Here is a 22,277-nt window from a genome sequence, read left to right on the forward strand (position 1 = left end):
AACATTTATTTTTTAAAGCTGCGCCATTTAGGATGTTTAGTTTATAAAGAAATTTAAAACAAGAAGCAAATTCCTAAATCTAGAAGTGAAATAATCATGCAGTCGTAACCTTGATCTCTTAACTTAACTTTTTCTTCCCCGCACCTGGGTTTGTACGTTATAACAAGCCGTGCATTGAATGGCTATTTCAGACAACTGAATATTTGATAAGGAAAAGTTTATTAAATTCATAAATACAGTACATTACATTCTAAAAACTACAATTCAATACTAAGATATACAATGTTAATAAGATAAGCAAAATACAAACATTGAAAATTTCACACTAGCACGTGGGATAAACTGTTATGCCTCCACAAAGGACTCTACATACACAAGATAAAGGGGCTTTCCCGTCAATGATAAAGTTGCCTCAAATCTTTCACCCAGTTAAGCACAATAATTTAATTAGACACAATTGGATTACACACATTTATTTACAAGAGTTATATGAGCTTAGCAATTCCGTTACTACAATAAACGCCACATTCAATTCTCTTGACCTTTCTCAGTTAAGGGTAAATTACATATACTAGTATCTATACACACTATCACTCATTCAGTAACACTGATAAACTAGTTTCCTTTTTCTCTATACTATTAAGTAAGCTAAAGTCCTACTTCAACTCTCAGTCAAGTCCTTCAATTGCTTACAATATGAATTACAATTACAGTCATATTAAATTAACAGAATTAACATAAAACTTTTCACAATACCGTTTGATGAAACTCTTCTACTAGACGTTACTTGTCTGCGATTCCTGAAGAAAATTTCCTTCTGTAGTGGGACATATTTGGGGTACTTCGGAACATGAGGGCCATCTTGGTTGCAGTATATCAGGCTTCTTCTAAGGAAACACGATCTATCTGCTGTTCTGCAGTCGTCAGATTCGCCATGAGGATATCCACAATTTCCACTGATAGTCTCCTTCCTTTAGACTAGGGTTGGCTTAGTATGTGGTAAATACCTTTCTTTCCGACCGTGTGGTGTCCTTTGTTCTCGATGGTAGGAAAACGGGACCTAAATCCCACACTAATATTCCGTGTCGTGGCAGACGGAGGGGACTCCTGACCGTCACTCAGGAAACTGCATAAGGTAACCTCCAAACGAAAACTGGCAAAAGACCTCGTGGGTGGGGGTTCCTAACCCTTTTATATTATGACCCTACTGGCACCTCCTGTCATTAATCCCCCCCCCCCCCATGACATTAGGATACGTTTCTCGTAACCTGTTAGGGTGGCATCTCCCTGCTGAACCTTCCATCTTTGGTGGGCCGTATGCACATGACTGACCTGCAGCAGTGTCTAAATCAGGAACCGTGACCTTGGACTTTACTTCGGTTCTAGGTAACCCTATGAGTCAGCTTTATCAAACTCTATTAGCTCACCTATTTTTTCTAAGAATTAGCATAACTTACAATTGCTTGTTTCAAGTATATAATAAGCAAGCCTTTTACATGCAAAATTCTTATAACTAAATACTGTAAATTAATTATCTCATTTTTCTAATATTATACAATCAATGTTCTTATACGAGTTAACAATTATTCTTTTCAATATATTTATTTCATTTTATACTTAGATGCAAGCACGATTTTCTTATTAAGGTTTCTACTTGTAAAATTGTGATCAAGTAAATTCTCTTATGAAGTTTACAAAAATCACAAATTTAACAAGAGAACTTCAGCATATACATTAGTGTCCAAAAGCTAAGAACGAACTATATTTTTACTTGCATTCATGAAAAAATTTGGCTGTAGTCATGAAAAAATTTTCATGACTACCACCAAATGTGAGCATAGATTTATTGTCAGCATACTAAAAATTTATATTACCAAAAAATGTGTTATAAATAAAATTTCATACAAATTAAATTGCAATACGTTTTTGGCAAAAGTTACAAATTTCTTAAGTTAAGGAATTATGTACAGAGCTTACGGGAAAACTATGTGAAAAGAGACATTTGAGTATGGAATATGTTTATCCCGAACTGCTATGCAGCTCTTGCAACATACCGTGATTAGCACCAAGTGATTCGGTAGTTCTTGAGGAAAACTGGCCCACTCCTCCTTCAGAACAAGGATAAGGACTCATTCGTTTTCTGTAGGGGAATTTCAAGCAGCAGTGCATCTCCCTATTGTGTCCCAAACATGTTCTATGGTGGTTGAGATTTGGGGAGCATGCTGCTGACTCAGTTAGATTAATATCCTCAGTCTTCAGAAGTATCTCTAATACTCGTATATCATAATGTTGAAGAACCTTATTACAATATTGTTTACCAGTCATAGTCCCTTTTTCCAGCACTTGTAGCTCACACTGTCTGTTAAGCATAATGCCTTCCCATGCCATGAGCTCCAGCAGTGCTATCTATCCTTTTCAAGAACATTCTCATGATGGTAAGCAGTACAACTTTCAAGCCAGATTAAGTGTCTTCTAGAATTGGAAGAAAGATGTGTTTTTCTAGAGGAAAAACGCATCTATAAAAAGGTATATTACCTATTGGTACCTTGTCCAATTTTATGGATAACACCACTGAAAACGTTCTCTACAATGAGCTGTGGATAAAAGGACGCAATCTACGGGCCTTTGGTTGTATAGGCCTACTTGTCACAGACATCTTGCCACAGTTTGTCGAGATGTCTGCATACATACTGTGCATGGTTGGAGCAAACTTGCAAGTTGACCTGTTGTAGCATGTTGATTATGTTTTGCTGTTATAACCAAAAATCTGTCTTCATGCTCAGTGGTAGAGCAAGATTGACCTCTTAGCAAACATCTGGAATACATTCCAGTGGTTTGAAATACTGCCCAGAGATTGGATACAATGCTATGAGAAATCCAAACTAACTGGCAATATCAGTAATTCTGAGGCCTTCTTCAAGCTTTCCAATAATTTTTCCCTGCATTAAATCATCTAGATGATGTATTTGAAGCATTACAAGACATCCAAGTTTGCAACTTTATTCTTTCACAAAAAAGAGCTTCCTTCAAACACAACTTGCTTAATGTAGCCTTTTGCCTTTTATCCTGTTGAGGTGCTACCATGTGATCCCTTTGCCTGCAATATGAAAATTTGAATGTGTACCCGCTTTTTACTTACAAGCTGATCATCTGAATTTGCAGTTGTAATCTTCAGAAATTGTGATCTTTCTTAGGTTTTGGACACCAGTGTTGTTTCCATGTGTTTCGTGAACTGGAGTATGTGATCAGATTAAGAAACTTGTTAATTTCCTGATTTGTATCCTCGTGGTTTAAACAGGATACTATGACACTAATACGTGATTCTTATTACTAATGTCCTGTCAACCATTTTCTTCCATAATCTATAAATTGTTGGCACTTCTTTCTTGATCCTTTGAATCTTTATCCTGTCATCTTAGCATTAACTACATTTTGCTAGCCTTTCCTTTCCCATTCTGTTTAATTGACTTTTCATTAGCCAGAGCTGTGGAGTTGGAGTCTGAAACAAAATTCACATTAGCTCTACTCTATTCATTAGGAGGTGGTAAAAATGTACAGACTCCTAATGAATTTAAATTGTAATATAAATAATATGTTAAAATTTCCTATTTCACAGTTAATAATTTGATTCACCTATTTTTTTCAGGATATCTTTTAATTTCAAGTTCTTTGCAAATTTCAAAATAAAACATTTTATGATAATTTATATATTAGTGAAAGTGGCATTCCATGAAAAATTCACAATAACAAAAAAAAGTGTCATCAGAGTCTGCTGTTTTTGAACACTTCACAATAACAACAGATGGTAAACGTAAAGTGTGTCAATGTGTTATAGAAGATGGTGATTGTGAAAAAGCATGTGATGCAAAAATTAGTAGTTTTTGTGGTTCTGATAAAAATGCACCTACAAGAGCATCAGATTTAAAAAGACACTTGCAGTGTTTTCATCCTGAAGTGTTAGAAGTTGTGAATGAGAAAGACAGCAATAAAACATTCCCTCTGCTTCAGGGCTAAAGAAAGATCAGAAATCTACTGGAGGCCAAACACAACTACCAATATTCTTTACATCTGACAGTATGTATCTCTATCATTTTTTTCACAACCAGCCTTTTTAAGTTTAAATGGAGAAATGGCTAGAAAACTGGAGTCGGAGTTGAAGGTTTTATGTGCCAACTCCACAACCCTGTTACATTAGCTCTACTCAAAATATTGAATCATAGATGTGTTATGCTTTTTCCAAATATCTTCATTTTTAATATAATTCTACCATCTGTTTGCTCTTCTAATTTTCTCACTAAAACTGGAGACCACAGATGTATCTGGTTTCTCATGTTTTATCTGCTGTTCTATTTCTAGCTCAACTCTCAGATCCTTCTAGTTTAGTTTTTTTTTTTTTGAGTAATTTTTCTCTTATTCTTTATTCATATGACTCCTTACCATGATCAGCTTTACTAATTCTGTTGTCATCATCATCATCATCAAATTCCTGCCATGTACCCTCAAGGAGTGTACAGAATATGACAGTACTACATGAAAAATTTACATCATTACTAACTTCCTATCTACAATTTTCCTCCAAATCAGTCTGTTACTTGTCAAGACTCCAAAATTATCGGATCTTATATTTCTATCGTCTAAGGCACTTTGTACCGTATCAATCCACCTATATCTTGGTCTTCCTCTGGGTCGTTTTCCTGCCAACCTGGCAGAGAACACTTGTTTTGCTAATCTTTCCTCTCCCATTCTATTTAAGTGACCATACCATCTGAGATTAGCTCTGCTAATGCATTCCTGGATGCTGACAATGTCAAGTTCTCTCCTAATATCCTCATTTTTAATATGATATTGCCATTGATGCCATCTGTTCACGCCTCTAATCTTTCTCAGGACTCTCATATCTGTGGTCTCTAGTCTTTGGTCAAGTGTTTTACTTCTGACCCAGCTCTCAGATCCATAAGTTAAAACTGGTTTGAACACTGTCTTGTATACAGCTAATTTAGTGTTCCGACTAATTCTGTTGTCAATTTCCATATTTAATGTGCCATCTTCACTAAGAATTGTGTCTAAATAGCTGAAATATTTTAATTGTTCTGTTCTTTGAGAATGCAGTTGAAGTTTTCCATGTTTCTACATATTTTCAATGTTAATTTTATTGTCGCTAATTTTCACACCAGTGTGAGATAATCAAATTATTCTGTTGAAGCTCTTTGAATTAGCCGAAAGTTTTTTTTTTTCATCTTTTCTGCAGGATCACTGTATCTGCAATGTTTTATTTACGCACTTATGCATACATCGACGTGTGTGGTTAATTGGGACACATCGTGACTAGAACATTTTAGCCCAATTAAGCAGCTGCCCCAGTTATGCAAATTTTCCTGTCAACAGTTAAAAATACAAATTATTTCACTGAATATATCAGCTTTATTTTGCATGTAAGATCGGGGACCAGAACAAGGCCTGGATCCCACACATGCTGCAGTGCTTGTGCTAGAAATCTTCCAAAGTGGCTGAAAGGTGGTGAGTTGATGCAGTGAGTAAACTGTTGATGCATTTCCTGTTCCACTGGTTTGGAAGGAACCAAGTAGTCTTGCAAATGACAGCTACTTCTGCATGGTACCACCTATTTTGGGAGGCATCACGAGGGAAAAAAAGTGGACAATAGCGTACCTAAATATACCATCTGCTCTCTGACCAGTTCTTCATGTTGGGTTCTCCTGAGCCTTCAGCATCTAACGATGATCCACATGTTGGCCACGATGCATCATCTTTGCGACACATTCTCACACAAGAACTGAACAATTTAGAGCTGTCGAAGGCCAAAAGCAGAGTTACTGCGATCAAGACTTCTACAATGAAATTTTCTCAAGGAAAGTTTACGAGTTATTTCATTTCGCACTTGTCATGAACAGTTTGCACCTTACTTACGAAAGGAAGATGACCTTGTGTTTTGCTATGATATAGATGGCCTGATGAATACCCTTTGAATCAAATGACAGGCAATTTGATGTTGGTCATAGAAGCAGACATTTACCAGTACAGTAAACCCTCTAGTTAACGGACAAAATTTCCGGTCTGTATGTCACATGTGAAAATTAACTAACACCCTGATAATTTTAAAATGCTTTTAACCAAGATTTGCTTACAGGGTATTTTTTGTTATTAATTTCCTGTTATTTTTAACAAATTTTGGCGAATAGGCCATCATATGTTGGAAAAACACTGTAGTAATTTAGCCGACATAAATGAGTCGCCCCTCACACTCATAAAACATGTTTGCCGAATGATTAGGACGTGATCGCACCAATCGCACTGTAATTGGTTCTTTTGTCGCTTGGCGTGGCTTTTTGCAGCAGTTTTATTACACAAACAGCAGAATTCAAAAGTTCAAAAAAAAACTTGATAGTTTTTTAGCAGGATTACCTAAACCAAGCACCTCGACATTGAACATTAACTTATCTAAAAGTGTGAAAATTGTGTGTAAAACAATTTTTTTTGTTATTACAGTGCTAATATTGATAAAATTGCAGTATGATGTTACAGATATTTTTATTTTAAAAAATTCACGATTTAATGTACCTATTAGTCCGTTAAATCGAGGATTTACTCTATATGTGATAAGTACTTATTACTCTATCATATAAGAAACTATTGCAGATCTCTCACTGTCATATTCGTGTTCAGCTACTTGAAATCTATATATAAGAAATGACCAAATTAATCTGGAGGTGGGGAGGGCATGACTTGTGTAAAATTTTGTTGTCCAATGTTATTTAACCTTAGCCAACCACACAAAAAACTATATAACTGCATACGAAGAATGGCTAAAAGCTCAATGCTGGTGTTACTATTAACTTAAACAATACTTATTTATTCAGAATTAAGGTTCTGTGTATTGTGTTAGTCTTCGGCATATGTATGCCCACATTTATGTGATAGCCATTGTTCGCATGCAGTTATATCCAGTTACTCTTGACTGTTTGCTTCCTTGTTGTTGTTATTATTCCACATTGATGAATGATGCTTTGTCTATCCTGCCCATGAAGGAAACTACATTAGTATTGTGTATTGGCCACTGGCTGAAAATCCTATTCTACAGACCAGATATGGAACTATTTCAAGCCACTTCAGGCTTTCACTAAACAGAGCTGTGGTCTCACACTGAGAATCAAAATAAATAACCACAAAAGATATAAGCATCCATTGCAAAGTGAAATTTGAAACCAAAGGTTTTTTGAGTAATATCATCCACGTGAGGTGTTCAACCTTGGAGTACATCATTGTGCAGTTTGCATTGTATTTTTAATTTAATTGCTGGCCTGCTTGGTTGAGTAGTTAGCATCTCGGCCCTCCAACCAACATGCCGATGGAGTCAAATCCTGCCGTGGACATGGATGTTTGTGGTTGTCTTTAGGAAATGAAGTTCATTGCTCTGAGTGAAACCACTAATCTGCCTATTAGCGGCCTGAACTGAATTGGAAAAATTTCGTGTTTGGTCTCTGACCAGGGTTTCAAAAGTTGTTAAAAATGAATAAAAAATGCAAAAAAAAAAAATATATGTATATATATAATTAATAGAAATGGGAGAAAAATTCTTAGTCCACCGAAGTTATCAATGTATTATAAGTTTGCAGTGACTTCTTCAATGGAAGTCACATAAAAACAATTTAGTTATCAAGTTTAATTGTCATTCATATGGGGTCATTATATTTCTCATTTAGTATGAACTATTCATGGGTACCATTATTCAAATTGAAATGCTCTCCTTTTTTTAGATGATTGTACTAACCAGTTAACATACTTCCATTGTGATAATTGTAATTGTCTTTACAGAGTGAACCGCTGCTTAAGGCAGTTTGCAGAAATAGCAGTTGAAGCAGTCATGTCTGTAGCCGATTTAGAGAGACAAGATGTTGACTTTGAACTAATTAAGATGGAAGGTAAAGAAGGTGGACGATTGGAGGATACAACACTTGTTCGAGGTGTGATTGTTGACAAAGATTTTAGCCATCCTCAGATGCCTAAGGTTTTTATGCTTCCTTTCTCTCTCGTTTTTCTTCCCTTTTTTTCTTCTTTTTTTTTTTTTTTTTTTTATTTGCTAGTTCAGATTTCATGTAATAGCTTAAAATATAATTTCAGGAATTGAGAGATGTAAGACTGGCCATTCTTACCTGTCCATTTGAACCTCCAAAACCAAAAACCAAGCATAAGTTGGATGTGACATCAGTAGAAAGCTACAAAGCTCTTAGGAAGTATGAGCAAGAAAAGTTTGAACAAATGGTGAAGGAGGTAAATTTTATTATTTTATCTGACTCATTATAGCATTTTAAGTAAAAAATTTTTGATGTTTTGGTATTATTAGAAGTTTTTTAATTAATTGTTCTGTTGAAGAGGGTGTAAAATAAAATTAAAGTAAAAGTAAAATAAAATTAGTTGTTGCTTAATTCAGTAATAATAAAAGATATCTTTCTGCTTATTTTCTGTATGTTTCTCAACACCTTATATGTACTTAATAAATGTTTAATGTTTATTCACAGCACAGATAGGGATAGTTCTTAGCCTCTAGGAGCAGTCAGGGATAATCGTATTAACACATTACCTGCTCATATCTATGTTTATACTTCAATATTGAGTGAAAAGGAAAAATCATGGATTTGTTTCTGAAATGCTTTTGAGATCTCATATTTGTAATTACTGGAGGTTTGACACTTATACGGGTTTGTGCTATTACTGAATTGTTTTTACATGATCTAATTCCTCTCAAGTATGTACTCTCAAGGAGTAAGGGATGCTAATACATTTATACAGAATTAAGTTTACATTATTATTAATCTCATATTGATTTCTTATGAACTTATTAAAAAATAGTTTGTCAATTATCAGCATTCCAGAATTGTCACATCGTATATTTCAGTCTTCTTTATATTTTGAACTACATCAGTCCACTTAGATCTTGATTGATCCTGTAGGTCTTTTTCTTTCCATCTTTGGCATCAAAAACTCTCATACTTAAATGAATCTTAGAGTAGCACTGCTCACACATGAATGCTAACAATGCTAAGTTCTTTCTTAATCTTCATTTTTCATATAATTTTGCTCTTGAAGCCGTTCGTTTACTGTAATTTTTTTCTCAAAATTGGTGGATCTCTATCATCCAAATGATAGAGATCCACCTTCTGGTCTCTTGCCAAGTGTTGGATGCATCTTCTCGCATGCCCTCCCACCTCCCTCTCTCTCTCTCCCCCTCCTGATGGTACCACTGATTTCCTATCATCACTCTTTTCCCTCAAACTCTTGCATTGATGACCAAGGGAAATTACCACCTACCATACCGGAATCCAAGTACTGTATGCCTCCTGTAATTTTTCAACCAATGACATCAGGAAACTACTAAATAACTAGGACATTAAAAAGTCTTCTGGTCCTGGTGGCATCTCTCCAATTGTTCTTAATGCATGGAAGTGATCTCATATCCATCCTATTCCAAAAATGGGCAATCTGTTGTGTCACCTTTTTTTTTATAACTTTGATATCTATGCTCTCTACGTTTATTCGCCCCTTGGTGTCACGTGGTACTATCTAAGTACAAAGGGAATTGCCCTGGGGTAGAGCCAAAATCCAAATGCTACAAAGCTTCTGAGGTTCTTCTTCTCATAAAATCCTAAGACATTTATTTGTTATCAGTTGTGCCACTTAGGACAATTAGTTTAAAGGAGAAAATCTTAAACAAGAAGTGAATACCCAGCTGTACCTCAGTGACTAACAACCATGCAATCATGACTGTAGACACACTACTCAAATCTCCTGCTTAGGTTCGCATATTTAGCAAGTGGTGCATCAGGTAGTACTAACAAACAACTGAATCAGAGTAAGCAAAAGATTTATTTAACATACTAATATATATACAGTTCTTGGAAGTCTGGGAAAGATCATTTCTAAACTACAAATTTATGTGCTATCATAATTATCAAATACGAACAGTAAATTCTCATAACTCACATAGGAATAACAATACAGCTGTTTTATATTACTTCATACATAAGATCCTCATAACTCTCTTAATTAAAACCTAGTAAACATACATTATCACCTTGTATTCACACACCCTAAGGTTATCACTCTTTAAATTACACTTGTCTACTTTCACAACTTATAATTTGCCGCAGTCCTAAATTTTATATTTGTTAAGTCCTTAGATCTTATATAAGTACCTGATATAAGTACAAGAAAGAACATAATCTTAAAACACTTTAATCTCCATGTTTCATCAAATTGTAATAATTTGTTCTTTTTACATCATGAAAATTATGGAAACAACTACTGTGTTAGAGTAAAACTTTAGTTTAATATAAACCAAAATAAACACTCAATATTTCAACCTTCACATTAAGGTCATCATCTGGAATATGCACATATATACAGGAAAACCTTGCTTAATGCGATTAATTAATCCATCTGTGAATGCATGCTAAGCGAATACAATAATCAATAGGAATAATTATAATTCATCCATCAGTTAGCATAAATTTGGGGGAAAAATACAGTATAAGCTATATTAGAGGATAAAAATCAATTGCTTAAATATTTATTTAATGTATAAACATTTGATTCAGTCACTTTTTTACAAAAAAAATTAAGTAAAGATGTTTGAATTGTGCTCAACCTTTTCATCTTGTCAGGCAATTTGCGATAGCTGACGATCGTTTTATCAAGAATTCGGCAGACTTCGAAGATTGGTTTCATATCAGGATCAGCATCAAAGAAAATTTCATTAGCATACTCAATGTGATTGAAAACTAGCTCAAGTTCTTTTGCAGTTAGCTTCTTAGTCATAACATTCTCTTCTTGTTCACACTCATCTTCTTTTTCACATGCACACTGTTTTGAATGGGAATCGAGCAAGTTTCTCACATCTTCATTAAATCCAAGTTCTTTTCCAATTGTGCTGATTTCTTCAATAATGTTAGATCTTGGATTTTGTGCACAATAAACTAACATAAGCTTGAGTTTAAAATCGCCTTCTGTATTGCCTCCTAATGAAAGCGTAAGACGATCTTTAGATACTCTGTATCCTTATTAAGATGCTTCAGTTTTAGCTAGAAAAGCTTTTGTTGGCATACGCTTCCAAAAGAGACTGATTTCGTCGACATTGAATATTTGCCAATCGTCATAATCACCCTCCTGAATTATGCTTTGCAATTCTTCAGGAAACACTCTACAGAATCTTTATCAACACTAGCAGATTCCCCAGATATTCTTACTTTATGCAGTCCAGTTCGATTTTTAAAACAGTCAAAAACCATCCTAAACTTGCAGTAAAACTTTCACTTTCCACTTGAAATTTGGTCTCTTTCAATGAGGTAAAAATATTGAGAGCGTTTGCCTAAATATTCCCTGTACTAAGAGGTATTCTTTTCAAGAATGACAGAAGACGCTCCATCTCAGTCATTAAATGGCTTCTATTTCAGGTGATCTGCATGCTTAAAGAAGCAGTAGCAACTGTTCCTTGTTCTTTATATTCTTTGCTCTTATTTAATATAGTCCAAACTGTAGACTTGCTGTATCTCAGGTCTTGCACAATCATTGTATTACTAGCACCACTTTCATGTCTCTTAATGACTTCCAGCTTTTCCACTCGCTGCAGATTGGTAACAAAAAATTTTGCATAACGTAAAAAAATCATGTTAATTGGTTATTCACTCGCTTCAAGCTGGAAATAGTATCATTCCACTCAGTTGTCGTGCTAACTGATATGCGTGATTATCACGCATATCGAATTTGTGTTAGACGAGGTTTTCCTATACAAAGAAACAAGCTGCGCTACAATCTGCATGGCATGCTAAAGTTACTGACCAACCGTTACAGCGATTGGCCTGACCTCTGATGGAAAAAAAAACTTACATCAAAGCTAGAGTCCTATTATTATTATTATTGTTATCTATTAGGTTGCAAAATTAAATTAAGCTGGAGAGTAACATGTTTACAAAAATAGAAAAAAATTAATAAATAATATATAAAGATAAAAAAAAGTTACCTATATAAGTATACATAAATTACAACCAGCTGGTATGGATAGTGGCCAATAAAAGCTATAAAATTGCTTAAGAGTCCTAAAGTCAGGGTTTGCTGGAAACTAAGTGGGCTGAATGTGTGCCATCCAAATTCTTGGGATTTTTATGCTACCATTATTTAGGTGGCATAAAAATAGCCATTTAGGTGGTGATTAAGATTACCACCTAAATGGCTACAAGTAACAAGAACAGAAAGAAAAATTGAAACATTTGTTTATAAAACTAGACTATTGAATGACACAAATGTACAATGGCTATATGAACAAAGAATTAACCAGCATCTAGATAAAATAAAACAAAATGAAGAAATAGAATGGCTTAATATAAAAACGATACTAAATGCAGCAGCAAATGAAAGCTTAGGAAAGACCAAAAAATTCAATAAAAGAAAAAAACTGAAGATCTGGGATGATACAATCAAAGAAATAATCAAAAAGAAAAAAGAAGCCTATCACAAATGGTTAAGCAGTAAAAGATTAGAAGATGAAATAGAATATAAAAGAATAAGAGCCATAGCTAAAAGAGAAGTCAGAAAAAGACATAGAGAATCATGGAATAAATTTGTTTCTAATTTAGAACATGATTTATATAAAATAAGACCCAATGTATATAAGATTTTGAAACACCTAAATGCAGATACCAAAGAAAACATAAAATTAAACACTGAATTGAAATTAGAAGAATTTCTAAATTACTACACAGAACTGTGGACAGACAACTGGCAAACAATTAATGAAAAGGAAATAACTGAAGAAGAATTAGAAATCAGCCTGAAAGAAACAAGAAACGGAAAATCACCTGGAGAAGATAAGCTAGGTTCAGAACTATATAAATACGCAGGAACGAGATTCAAAGGAAGGCTCTTATTGTTTTTAAATAAAATTTACTCAACTAGTATCCCCCCAATAGAATGGAAAAAAGCAATTGTGATTCCTATCTTTAAGAAAGGTAATAGAGATGACCCTAAAAACTATAGAGGTATCAGTATACTAAATTCATGTTACAAAATATACAGCAGAATCTTAAATAACAAACTAATGAAATATTCCGAAAACTTTATTCTAGAGGTACAAAATGGATTTAGAAAAGGACGATCATGTATAGATCCAGCCTTCTGCCTAAAATTAATAATAGAGAAAAGAAGAGAATATAATTTAGAAACACATATTGCATTTATTGACTTTGAAAAAGCATTTGACAAAGTTAAAAGAAACATATTATTTAACATATTAAAAGAAAGACAAATACCAAACAATATTCCAAAAGCTATCACAAGTATATATGAAAATAATCAAATACAAATAAGATTAAATCATGAGCTATCTTATACGAGAGAAATAAACCAAGGGGTCTGACAGGGATGTCCCCTCTCAGCAACTCTTTTTAATATCTACTTAAATGAAATAATAATAAAATGGAGTAAAAATTTACATCAAGGAATTAAACTTTCACCTACAGTTAACTTAAACACTCTCCTCTTTGCAGACGACCAAATAATAATTACAAATTCTGAAGATAACTTACAGAAAGCTATTTTAAATCTAAATGAGATACCCAAAGATTATGGTATGATAATATCAACGAAAAAATCAAAAACTATGGCCTTTAAAGGACACGATCGAGCAAGAACTAAAATAGTAATAGATAACAAGATCTTAGAACAGGTGAATTCATTCAACTACCTAGGATGTATGATCACATATGAAAATGAAAAAGATATAAACGTAAAAATTGCAAAATATTTAAAAATAACAGGAGTAATTAACTCTATATTTAAACCAAACCTAGTTCAAAAACAAACCAGGCTAAAAGTATACAATACATTAGCCCTACCGGTCTTAATGTATGGAAGCAAAATCTGGACAATAAAACAAAAAGACAAACAAAGATTAACAACAGCAGAAATGAAGTTTATGAGAAAAACTGCAAAGTATACCCTATTTGATCACAAAAGAAACGAAGATATTATGAAAGAATTAAACCAAGAACCAGTAATTGAAAAAATAAAAAAATATAAGCATAGATGGATGGAACACGTTCAAAGAATGAAAACAGAAAGATTACCAAAACAAGCCTTAAAGTACAAGCCATTAGGAAAAAGAAAACCAGGATGTCCTCTTAAACGATTCAACGATGACTTCTAAGGCGGGAACAGGCCATACTAGGCCTAAATCCTTGATACGTATGATGATGATGATGAAATTGCTTAAGAGTCCTAAAGTCAGGGTTTGCTGGAAACTAAGTGGGCTGAATGTGTGCCATCCAAATTCTTGGGATTTTTATGCCACCATTATTGTTAAGATTAGGGGGGTTAATCAAAACTTCACAGGCTTCTTTAAATTTCTGTTCACACCAGGTTTTTGTATGATGTAACGAGCAAGTACTTTTCCAATCAGTTTGGTGTAGGGCAGTGTTTCTCAACCTGTGGTCCATGACGATGGGACAGGTGGTCCGCAGGCAGACTTAAATTAATTAAATATATATATTTTTAATTATCTGAACAAAACAAAATAAAATTGAATAAGTAAAAATTATTGAAATCAAATGGAGACTTAAAAAAAACCAACAAATAGTGTCAGAATGTTCAAAGGCAGAAGCAATAAAACTATATTGTTGTTCACTTCACTCCTCTTTTATTATTCGTCATTCTGCTGCTAAATTTGTAGCAGCAAAATGACGAATAATAAAAAAGAGGGGTGAAGTGAACAAAAATATAGTTTTATTACCATAGACAGTATGGCAAGATTTCTTAAACCCCAAAAAGGTGCTGCCCAGGGCTGACCCCCCCCCCCCCCCCCCCAAGCTATGGCTCTGAAACTTAGTGCTCCGTAGAATTGTTTTACTGGTCCTCGGGCTTAGAAAGGTTGAGAAACACTGGTGTAGGGTGTTAAGATCGTGATCTGAGAGGCCTGCTTCACCAAAATTGTTAAACTTAATGTGTCGTTTGTCCTTTTTTTTACGGATAGGAATTGTACGTCCAGTTTCCCCAATATAAGGTAAGTTACAGGTGCAATAAACTCCAGGATGTGCCAGTGTGGGGGGGGGGGGGGAGGATCCTTAGAGTAGTTGAATATGTTTTTTAATTTTAAAGCTAGTTTAAAAGTGGCATTAAGATTATAATGGTGTATGATTCTATTAAATATTTTCTGATAACCCTTTAATGTATGGGATAGCTATCATTTTACTGTAATCTATATTATTTTTTGATGAAGTTTTATGGAGAACTTTATTAATAGTATTTTTGCTATAGCCATTATTTATAGACATATTCTATTTATTTTTAATAATTGTTTAAGAGCTTGTTCATTTGAGCAAATTGTTATAGCTCTGTTTTTGAGGGTGTTAATGACTCCAAATTTTTGCAAAGGGTGGTGATATGAGTTAGCATGTATATATTGGCTGGTATGTGTAGGTTTGCAATAAACAGTGAAGGATAGACAGCCTGAGGGGGAAGACGTGTGACTAGTGTATCTAGAAAAGGGGATGAGTCCTGATTTTCAATTTCAATAGTAAATGGTATGTGCTCATGTTGTTCGTTCAGGTGGCTACAGAATGTGTTTAAAGTTTGGCAACCGTGTGGCCAGATAACAAAAACATCGTCAACTTATCTAAGCCAAACTGTAGGTGTTAGAGTAAAGGAATCAAGAGCACGTTGCTCAAAAGCTTCCATATAAAAGTTAGCAATTGGGGGGGGGGGTAGAGGTGAGCCCTTGGCTGTACCCTTTTTTTTGTAGGAAAAATTTATTTTGCCACACAAAGTAACCGGAACGTAGTACATGGACAAAGAGAGCTGTTATGTCGAATGGAAATTTGTTCTTTAGAAGAATTGTGTCACTGATTGGGACATTTGTGAAAAGGGCAGAAACATCAAAACTGACTAATAAATCATCTTTGCTGAGTGTTATGTTTTTAATTTTTTTTATAAAATGTGTGTTCTTTATATAGGATGGGGAATGGCCTACCAACTCCTTGAGTGTTGGTGCTAATTTCTTGGCTAGGTGATAATTAGGGCTGTCTATTCCTCAACTATTGGCCGAAGTGGAATGTTAAGCTTGTGTACATTGGAAACACCATATATTCTGGGAGACCGGGCGTAATGGAGTATAAGTTTCTTAACAGTGCCTGACGGCCTAGATTTTTTTTCTTTATCCTGTGAAATTACTTAAGTCTGTCACTTTAGTCTAAAGCCTACAGTTTGGCTTAGATACATTGACGATGTTTTCATTATCTGGGCTCACGGTCACCGAACTTTAAACACATTCCTTAGCCACCTGAACAAACAATATCAGAGCATGCAATTTACTATTGAAATTGAATTATCAGGACTCGCTGTCTATCTTTTATTGTTTACCACAAACCTACACATACTGGCCAATATATACATGCTAACTCATATCACCACCCTTATATATGAGGGTGGCCTGAAAAGTTTTTGGCCCAATGATGAAAAAATGAATTTATAATTTCACAATTATTTTTTGTTTTTCAACATAATCACCCTTAAGACTAATACATTTATTCCAGCGATGCTCCATCACCATTATCCTGTCCCTGTAGTGGTTGGTTCTCAGTGAGATCTGCAAAATACTCCTCTAGAACTGCAACCCTATACCTCTTGATTCGAAGAAAAATGCTGACCAGTGAGGAAGAGTTTTAGTTTTGGGAAGAGATAGAAGTCAGGGGGAGCCAAATCTAGGGTGGATGTTCCAACAATTCATAGTGCAGATCCCTTAATTTTCCCATTGAAAAAACACCTTTGTGAGCAGGTGCATTGTCCTTCTGCAAACCAGGTCTTTTCTCACGAATTTTTTCATCTAGTCTGATTAAAAGATCGGAATAATATTCCCCGGATATTGTTTTACCATTTTCAAGATAATTAATAAACACAATGCCTTTAGCATCCCAAAACACAGATGCCATGACCTTTCCTGCTGATGGAACTGGCTTTGTCTTCTTTGGCACTGAACAACCGGCTTCTGTCCACTGTTTGGATTCTGATGTGTAATGGTGAATCCAGGTCTCATCCATAGTAATAAATCAATGCACAAAAATCAGTTTTATTCTTGTTAAAACGCTCCAAGCACTGTTCAGAGATTTTCATGCAAGTGTGTTTTTGATCTGCTGTGAGCAAGCATGGCACCCATCTTATGCAAAGCTTTTTCATTTGCAATTCTTCATGCATAATATATCCTACATGTTCTTTTGAAATGCCTATAGTCTCAGCAGTTGCATGCACTTTGACTCACCGGTCATCCAATACCATAACGTGCACTTGATCGATTTTTTTCTGGTGGTGTTACACTTTTTGGGCGTCCTTCACATGGATCATCTTCAAGGCTGGTACGGCCATGTTTAAACTCAGCAGCTCATTTCTTAATTGTCAAAAAACAAAAAAGAGTGCCCATAAACTTTTATGAACTTCAAATGAATTTCTTTTGGCATTAAACCTTCTTTTACAAAGAATTTTATAACCCCAATATATTCAGTTTTATCCATTTTAAGGGATACAACACTTTTGTTTCAGACAGCTGTATAAAACAAACTACTTGATAGAATGATTTGCAGTTTCAGATGGATGCTTATGACAAATGTACCAACTTAATAAAAAAAAAATCGTGCCGATAGTGTTGCCATCTATTGTCAAGGCCGAGAACTTTTCAGATCATCCTTGTATACAGCACAGTATAATATATCAACCCTTTGTATGTGAAAATATTTTCTCTCAATTAATGTATTCCTGGTTTTTTGTGAAATTTTACCTGAATGCTAATTTCAGTTTGTTTTTTAAAATATTTCATGTGTTCTCTCAGTATTGAATTAGCTGTGAAAGTTAGAGTATGAGAGAAATTTATAGCTTATTGATGTTAATTTAAAAATGGTCATTTAATTATTCTTTGTATGTGGTATATAAGTATATGTTTAAAGTAAATGTTTTAATTTTTTTTTATAAGTGAGCTTTATTCTTTAGAACACATGTCGATCCTGAAGTTGATGCACTTTCACGGATATGAATCTGGAACATTCTAACCAATAAAAAATAAATAAATAAAAATTAAATATATTGTTATCTTACTCCGTGACTAACTTTAATGTATAGGTTGGATGTAGGTGGGGAATAACATACATGGAGCAAATCACATTCACACAACAACAAAAAAATATAACTCTATGGTAATTAGCAAAACAGATGTTGGATGCCAAGATAGCAGGAAGAGACCTGGAGGAATACCAAGATCTAGGTAAAATGTTTTCACTTCCTTTTAGAATCTATCTCTCAGAGTTGAAGTTCTTTGTGAAACATAACTAATATTAACTAGCTGCATTGTGTGTTAGAGTGCTTGTGTTCATGCATGGATGAAAAAACTGTTTCATTCCTATCCAAGATATAAGAAAGATTTCAACGAAAGGCAAATATATAGTGGCTGGGTTGTTCCTGATAGAAACTAGTTTTGCAAAATGGGAAAATCTGTCAGATATCTAATTAATGAAGAGGAAAATAACCCAACTTCATTGGGTTTATTTCCTCTTCATTTTTTTTTTATCAACCTCATACATGAGAAGATTATTTTAAAAGAAGCACATCTGTGTCATGTATAGGTAGGTTGTTTATACAACTGTTCATATTTAAAATATTTAAGTTCTTCACATGGTTTGGTTGTTTTAGAATATCAAAATGTCCGTTTTTTTTTTTTTTGTTTTTTTTTAAACAGGTGAAAGATACAGGTGCGAACTTAGTTATTTGTCAGTGGGGTTTTGATGATGAAGCCAATCACCTTTTATTACAGAAAGAACTTCCAGCTGTTCGCTGGGTTGGTGGTCCTGAAATTGAGGTAGGTATTATTGAATAACTAAAAGACTAGATAGCCATAATATATTCACTTTGAGCTTTATGGATAAGCTGCATCAGTTAAGTAATAATTAATCATGGTGTTTGTGAAATGCGCGGGGGGGGGTATTTTAATAGCAAAAACAAAATTAGCTGTCTCTTTGAAATGTTTAGAGCACTAAATGTGATTGGGAAAGAAAAGGTTTTAATGTCACATATTACAAATTTATTCAAGAATAAAGATCAAAATATATATATCAAAAGGATCAAAAAATGAGAAAAATATCATACATCATATGTATGATATTACTAAACTTTAGAATAACTTCAGCAGACAGCTGATTTCAGATTTCAAAGAAATAGTCCCGAATTAGAATTACCTGCTTCGATGAATACAACAATATTATTTCCTTATTTCTTTTGTCAAAATGGTAAAAAGTAATGGATTTTGAATACTGTTTGTGAAATCTTTCAAACCAGTAGAAATTTAGACAGGGTAGTTTTGTAATTCAATTCAAATAGAGGAAAATGGGGGGTGCAATGGAAAATAGGATATCCTTCATATATTTTCAACATTTCTACAGTTGTTAAGCACTAGATATTATAGTAATGTGCATCTTACAAAAAAAAACATTTTTTTAAATCATCTGTTGCAATTTTAAGCAAAAGGCGAAGGTGATGATTCCCTGCTGAAATAACAATGGGTATCAATTTTTGATATTAAATTCTCACAGTCGGAAACAGTAATGCAATTTAACATAATTTATTGTTCATAAAAAAAAAATAATAATTAAAAACTGAATTGTGATGATCCATATAATGGTATTTTGCAAGGCAATAAAGCAAAAGGTTATTTATTTCAATAAATGTTATTTGTTGAAATAAATAATTGAAATAACTAACATAATTTTTAATGCAGAGAAACATTTGAAAATCGCTTCTATATTGTCAGTCAAATGAAAGAACATAAATTGTTTTGTTCCACTGAACTGATTTGAAGAATAAAAGACAGCAAATTTACTATTACTAAATAGTAACATTGCAAAGCATGATCTCTTGCCATTTCAGGATTAGTTATTTATTTTCTCACATGTGAAATTCTTTTTAATTTTAGGAAGAGATAGTAAATAAGTTTTACAGCAAAATGGTCAAATATCGAAGGACAGTAAAGAAAATTCCAAGTAACACAATACACATAAAGTCAAGTGACAAGAAGGTCACTCCATTCCAGTTAATCTGCTAACGCTCTTAATTCGCTGTTAATCCCTTAACAGTAGAGGAGGGTAGTTACATGATAAAAGGTAGGATGCCTATGATATTTTGATCCATGAAAAATGCTAGGGTGGTTTGGCTATTTCATCCACCTCAACCGGTTGGGAGGTTAATACTTATTTGGTGTATTTTGAATTGAGGCTGAGACGTCTGAGGAACAGACAATCTTAAGAATAGGCAAGGGCATAGCCGAATGAAATCCTTTGCCTTGGGCAGATCATTGAGAGGTATAGAGAGTTTAGACTTCCTTTGGTGGTAATGTGTTTCATAGAAAAACTTTTGAGTGTGTTCATGTGAAATGGTGAGAGGTAATGAAAATAATGGCTTTTCATCAACACATCAGGTTGGTAGCTAACTTGCACAGTCAGCAAGAAGCCATGAGGAAAACAGGTGTGATTGGCTTCAAATAGGTAAGGATGATTTTCTTCTCGGCTGTTTAGTATCTGTGCTAAAGACAAGAATTGGGATAAGTGATTGATGGTCAGCAATCTGAGATACATGCAATTTCCTTCAAGAACCATAATCTTTCCTAGTTCCTCCCTTGTGACAGGAGAAAAACTAGTCCTATGGTTCTTGAAGGAAATATAGGCAGAGAAGATCTTGAGAAACAAGTTTACTTTAACCACCTCGCCGGCCGTTATGGAACAAATAGGCATCCTCATATGCTTCGTATCCATCATATATTTCAATGTAATATCAATGGTATTATAATTTTAATATGCATTTGGCATCCATGATAACTTTGATGTCTATAGACGTCTTGGCTGGTAGTGTGGTTAATGGAGAAATTTCTTAGGGAAATTCATCTTAAATTTGTAAAGTTGGTGTTAGAAGGCATCAGAAGAAGATGAGGAATAGCTAGAACAATAACCAGAGACTTCTCTAAAGTCTGGATGCAGGTATTTCTTTAGCAGCTACTTATGGATGTGAAACTTGGAACCTGAAAAAAAAAAGTAATAGAAAAAGGATACCTGCTCTTCACGTGTTTATGGATCTAATGTGCTGAAAGATGGACAGATAGCTATGTTCTAAATAGGATCAGTAGAATTTTAAGACTTAAGAGTATTACCAAAAGAAATACTTTAGACGCATAGAAAGAATTGAAGTAAGACTTCTGAAAATAGTAATAGCAGGTATGTAAAATCTCTCATGATATGTTACTGTGTAACTATATATTTATTTTTACATGTTTTTCTAAGGAGATTGCACTTAGAAATGTAAATTTTTGTAAGTGCAAAACTGAGAGTTGTCATAACTGATCTTCTATGAATGAATTCCTCTGCTCTCCTTGACAAGCAATTCCTATCAAGTATAAACTAGTGAGAACACTTGCTGGTATATAAATGTAGTTTTTATATAATGACCCACCCTACTGAATTGTAGTAACTCTTGCATCTTTCGATCAGAAGGAACTGTTCCTGATTTTTCATTGAAGATGATCCAAAGTGAATTAATCCTTGCATACATTTTCCAAAGGAGAGATGTCATCTCTACTTTCAACTTATCAGTTGTCAAGTGATTGCAGATATCAGAAATTTGTTTCTTTTCCCTTCTGACCATTGTTCACATATATACTTGGAAAATACTTAAATTCTTCAGCACTATTAGGGGGATCATTTATTTCATTTATTATTTTTAATACATTCATTTTTATCCTGCTTGAAAGTAAATGGTGATCACTTCTTGTTTCACATTATCACATGTGTACTCTTGTATCTTAATCCAGCATGAAGATTTTGTCTCCTTTCCATGTGAATTTATGCATATCTTTATGTATGATAATGGTATAAGTAATGACTAATCCAAATACTAAATAGAGAGGAAATACTGTTCATGGTGGTAGTAGTAGATGGCATTATGTTCTGATGTTAGTAGTAGGTCAGACTATAATAAATTTAGTTTAATCCTTTATCCAAGTGTGTGCAAAGTTTGCACCTGAAAGTATCTTCAGGACTGGGGTAAAGTGGTACAAAAATGGTATTATAGTCTGACCAAGTGAAAAATAAACTTTCAACATCTTTCTCTAAATCTGGAGTAATTTAATAAAAAGGTGGCACACCGTTTGGCAGCTCCTATAGAAGGAGATGACCTTGCTAATGCTTCTGCCTTGG

General features: G+C 34.0%; 1 protein-coding gene across 1 annotated transcript in view; it reads left to right on the forward strand.

Moving 5' to 3' along the window:
* Nucleotides 1-22,277, forward strand: part of CCT5 (chaperonin containing TCP1 subunit 5) — an 86,357-nt gene that overhangs the window by 38,393 nt on the left and 25,687 nt on the right. The window contains exons 5-7 of the mRNA XM_090412350.1: nt 7,831-8,023; nt 8,137-8,286; nt 18,779-18,898. Coding sequence (XP_090268476.1) covers nt 7,831-8,023; nt 8,137-8,286; nt 18,779-18,898 — 463 coding nt within the window. The remainder of the gene's footprint in view (nt 1-7,830; nt 8,024-8,136; nt 8,287-18,778; nt 18,899-22,277) is intronic.

Source organism: Typopeltis vanoorti, chromosome 22 (genome assembly GCF_054136105.1).
Source record: "Typopeltis vanoorti isolate ZY-2024b chromosome 22, IOZ_Tvanoo_1.0, whole genome shotgun sequence".
Lineage (NCBI taxonomy): Eukaryota > Metazoa > Arthropoda > Arachnida > Uropygi > Thelyphonidae > Typopeltis > Typopeltis vanoorti.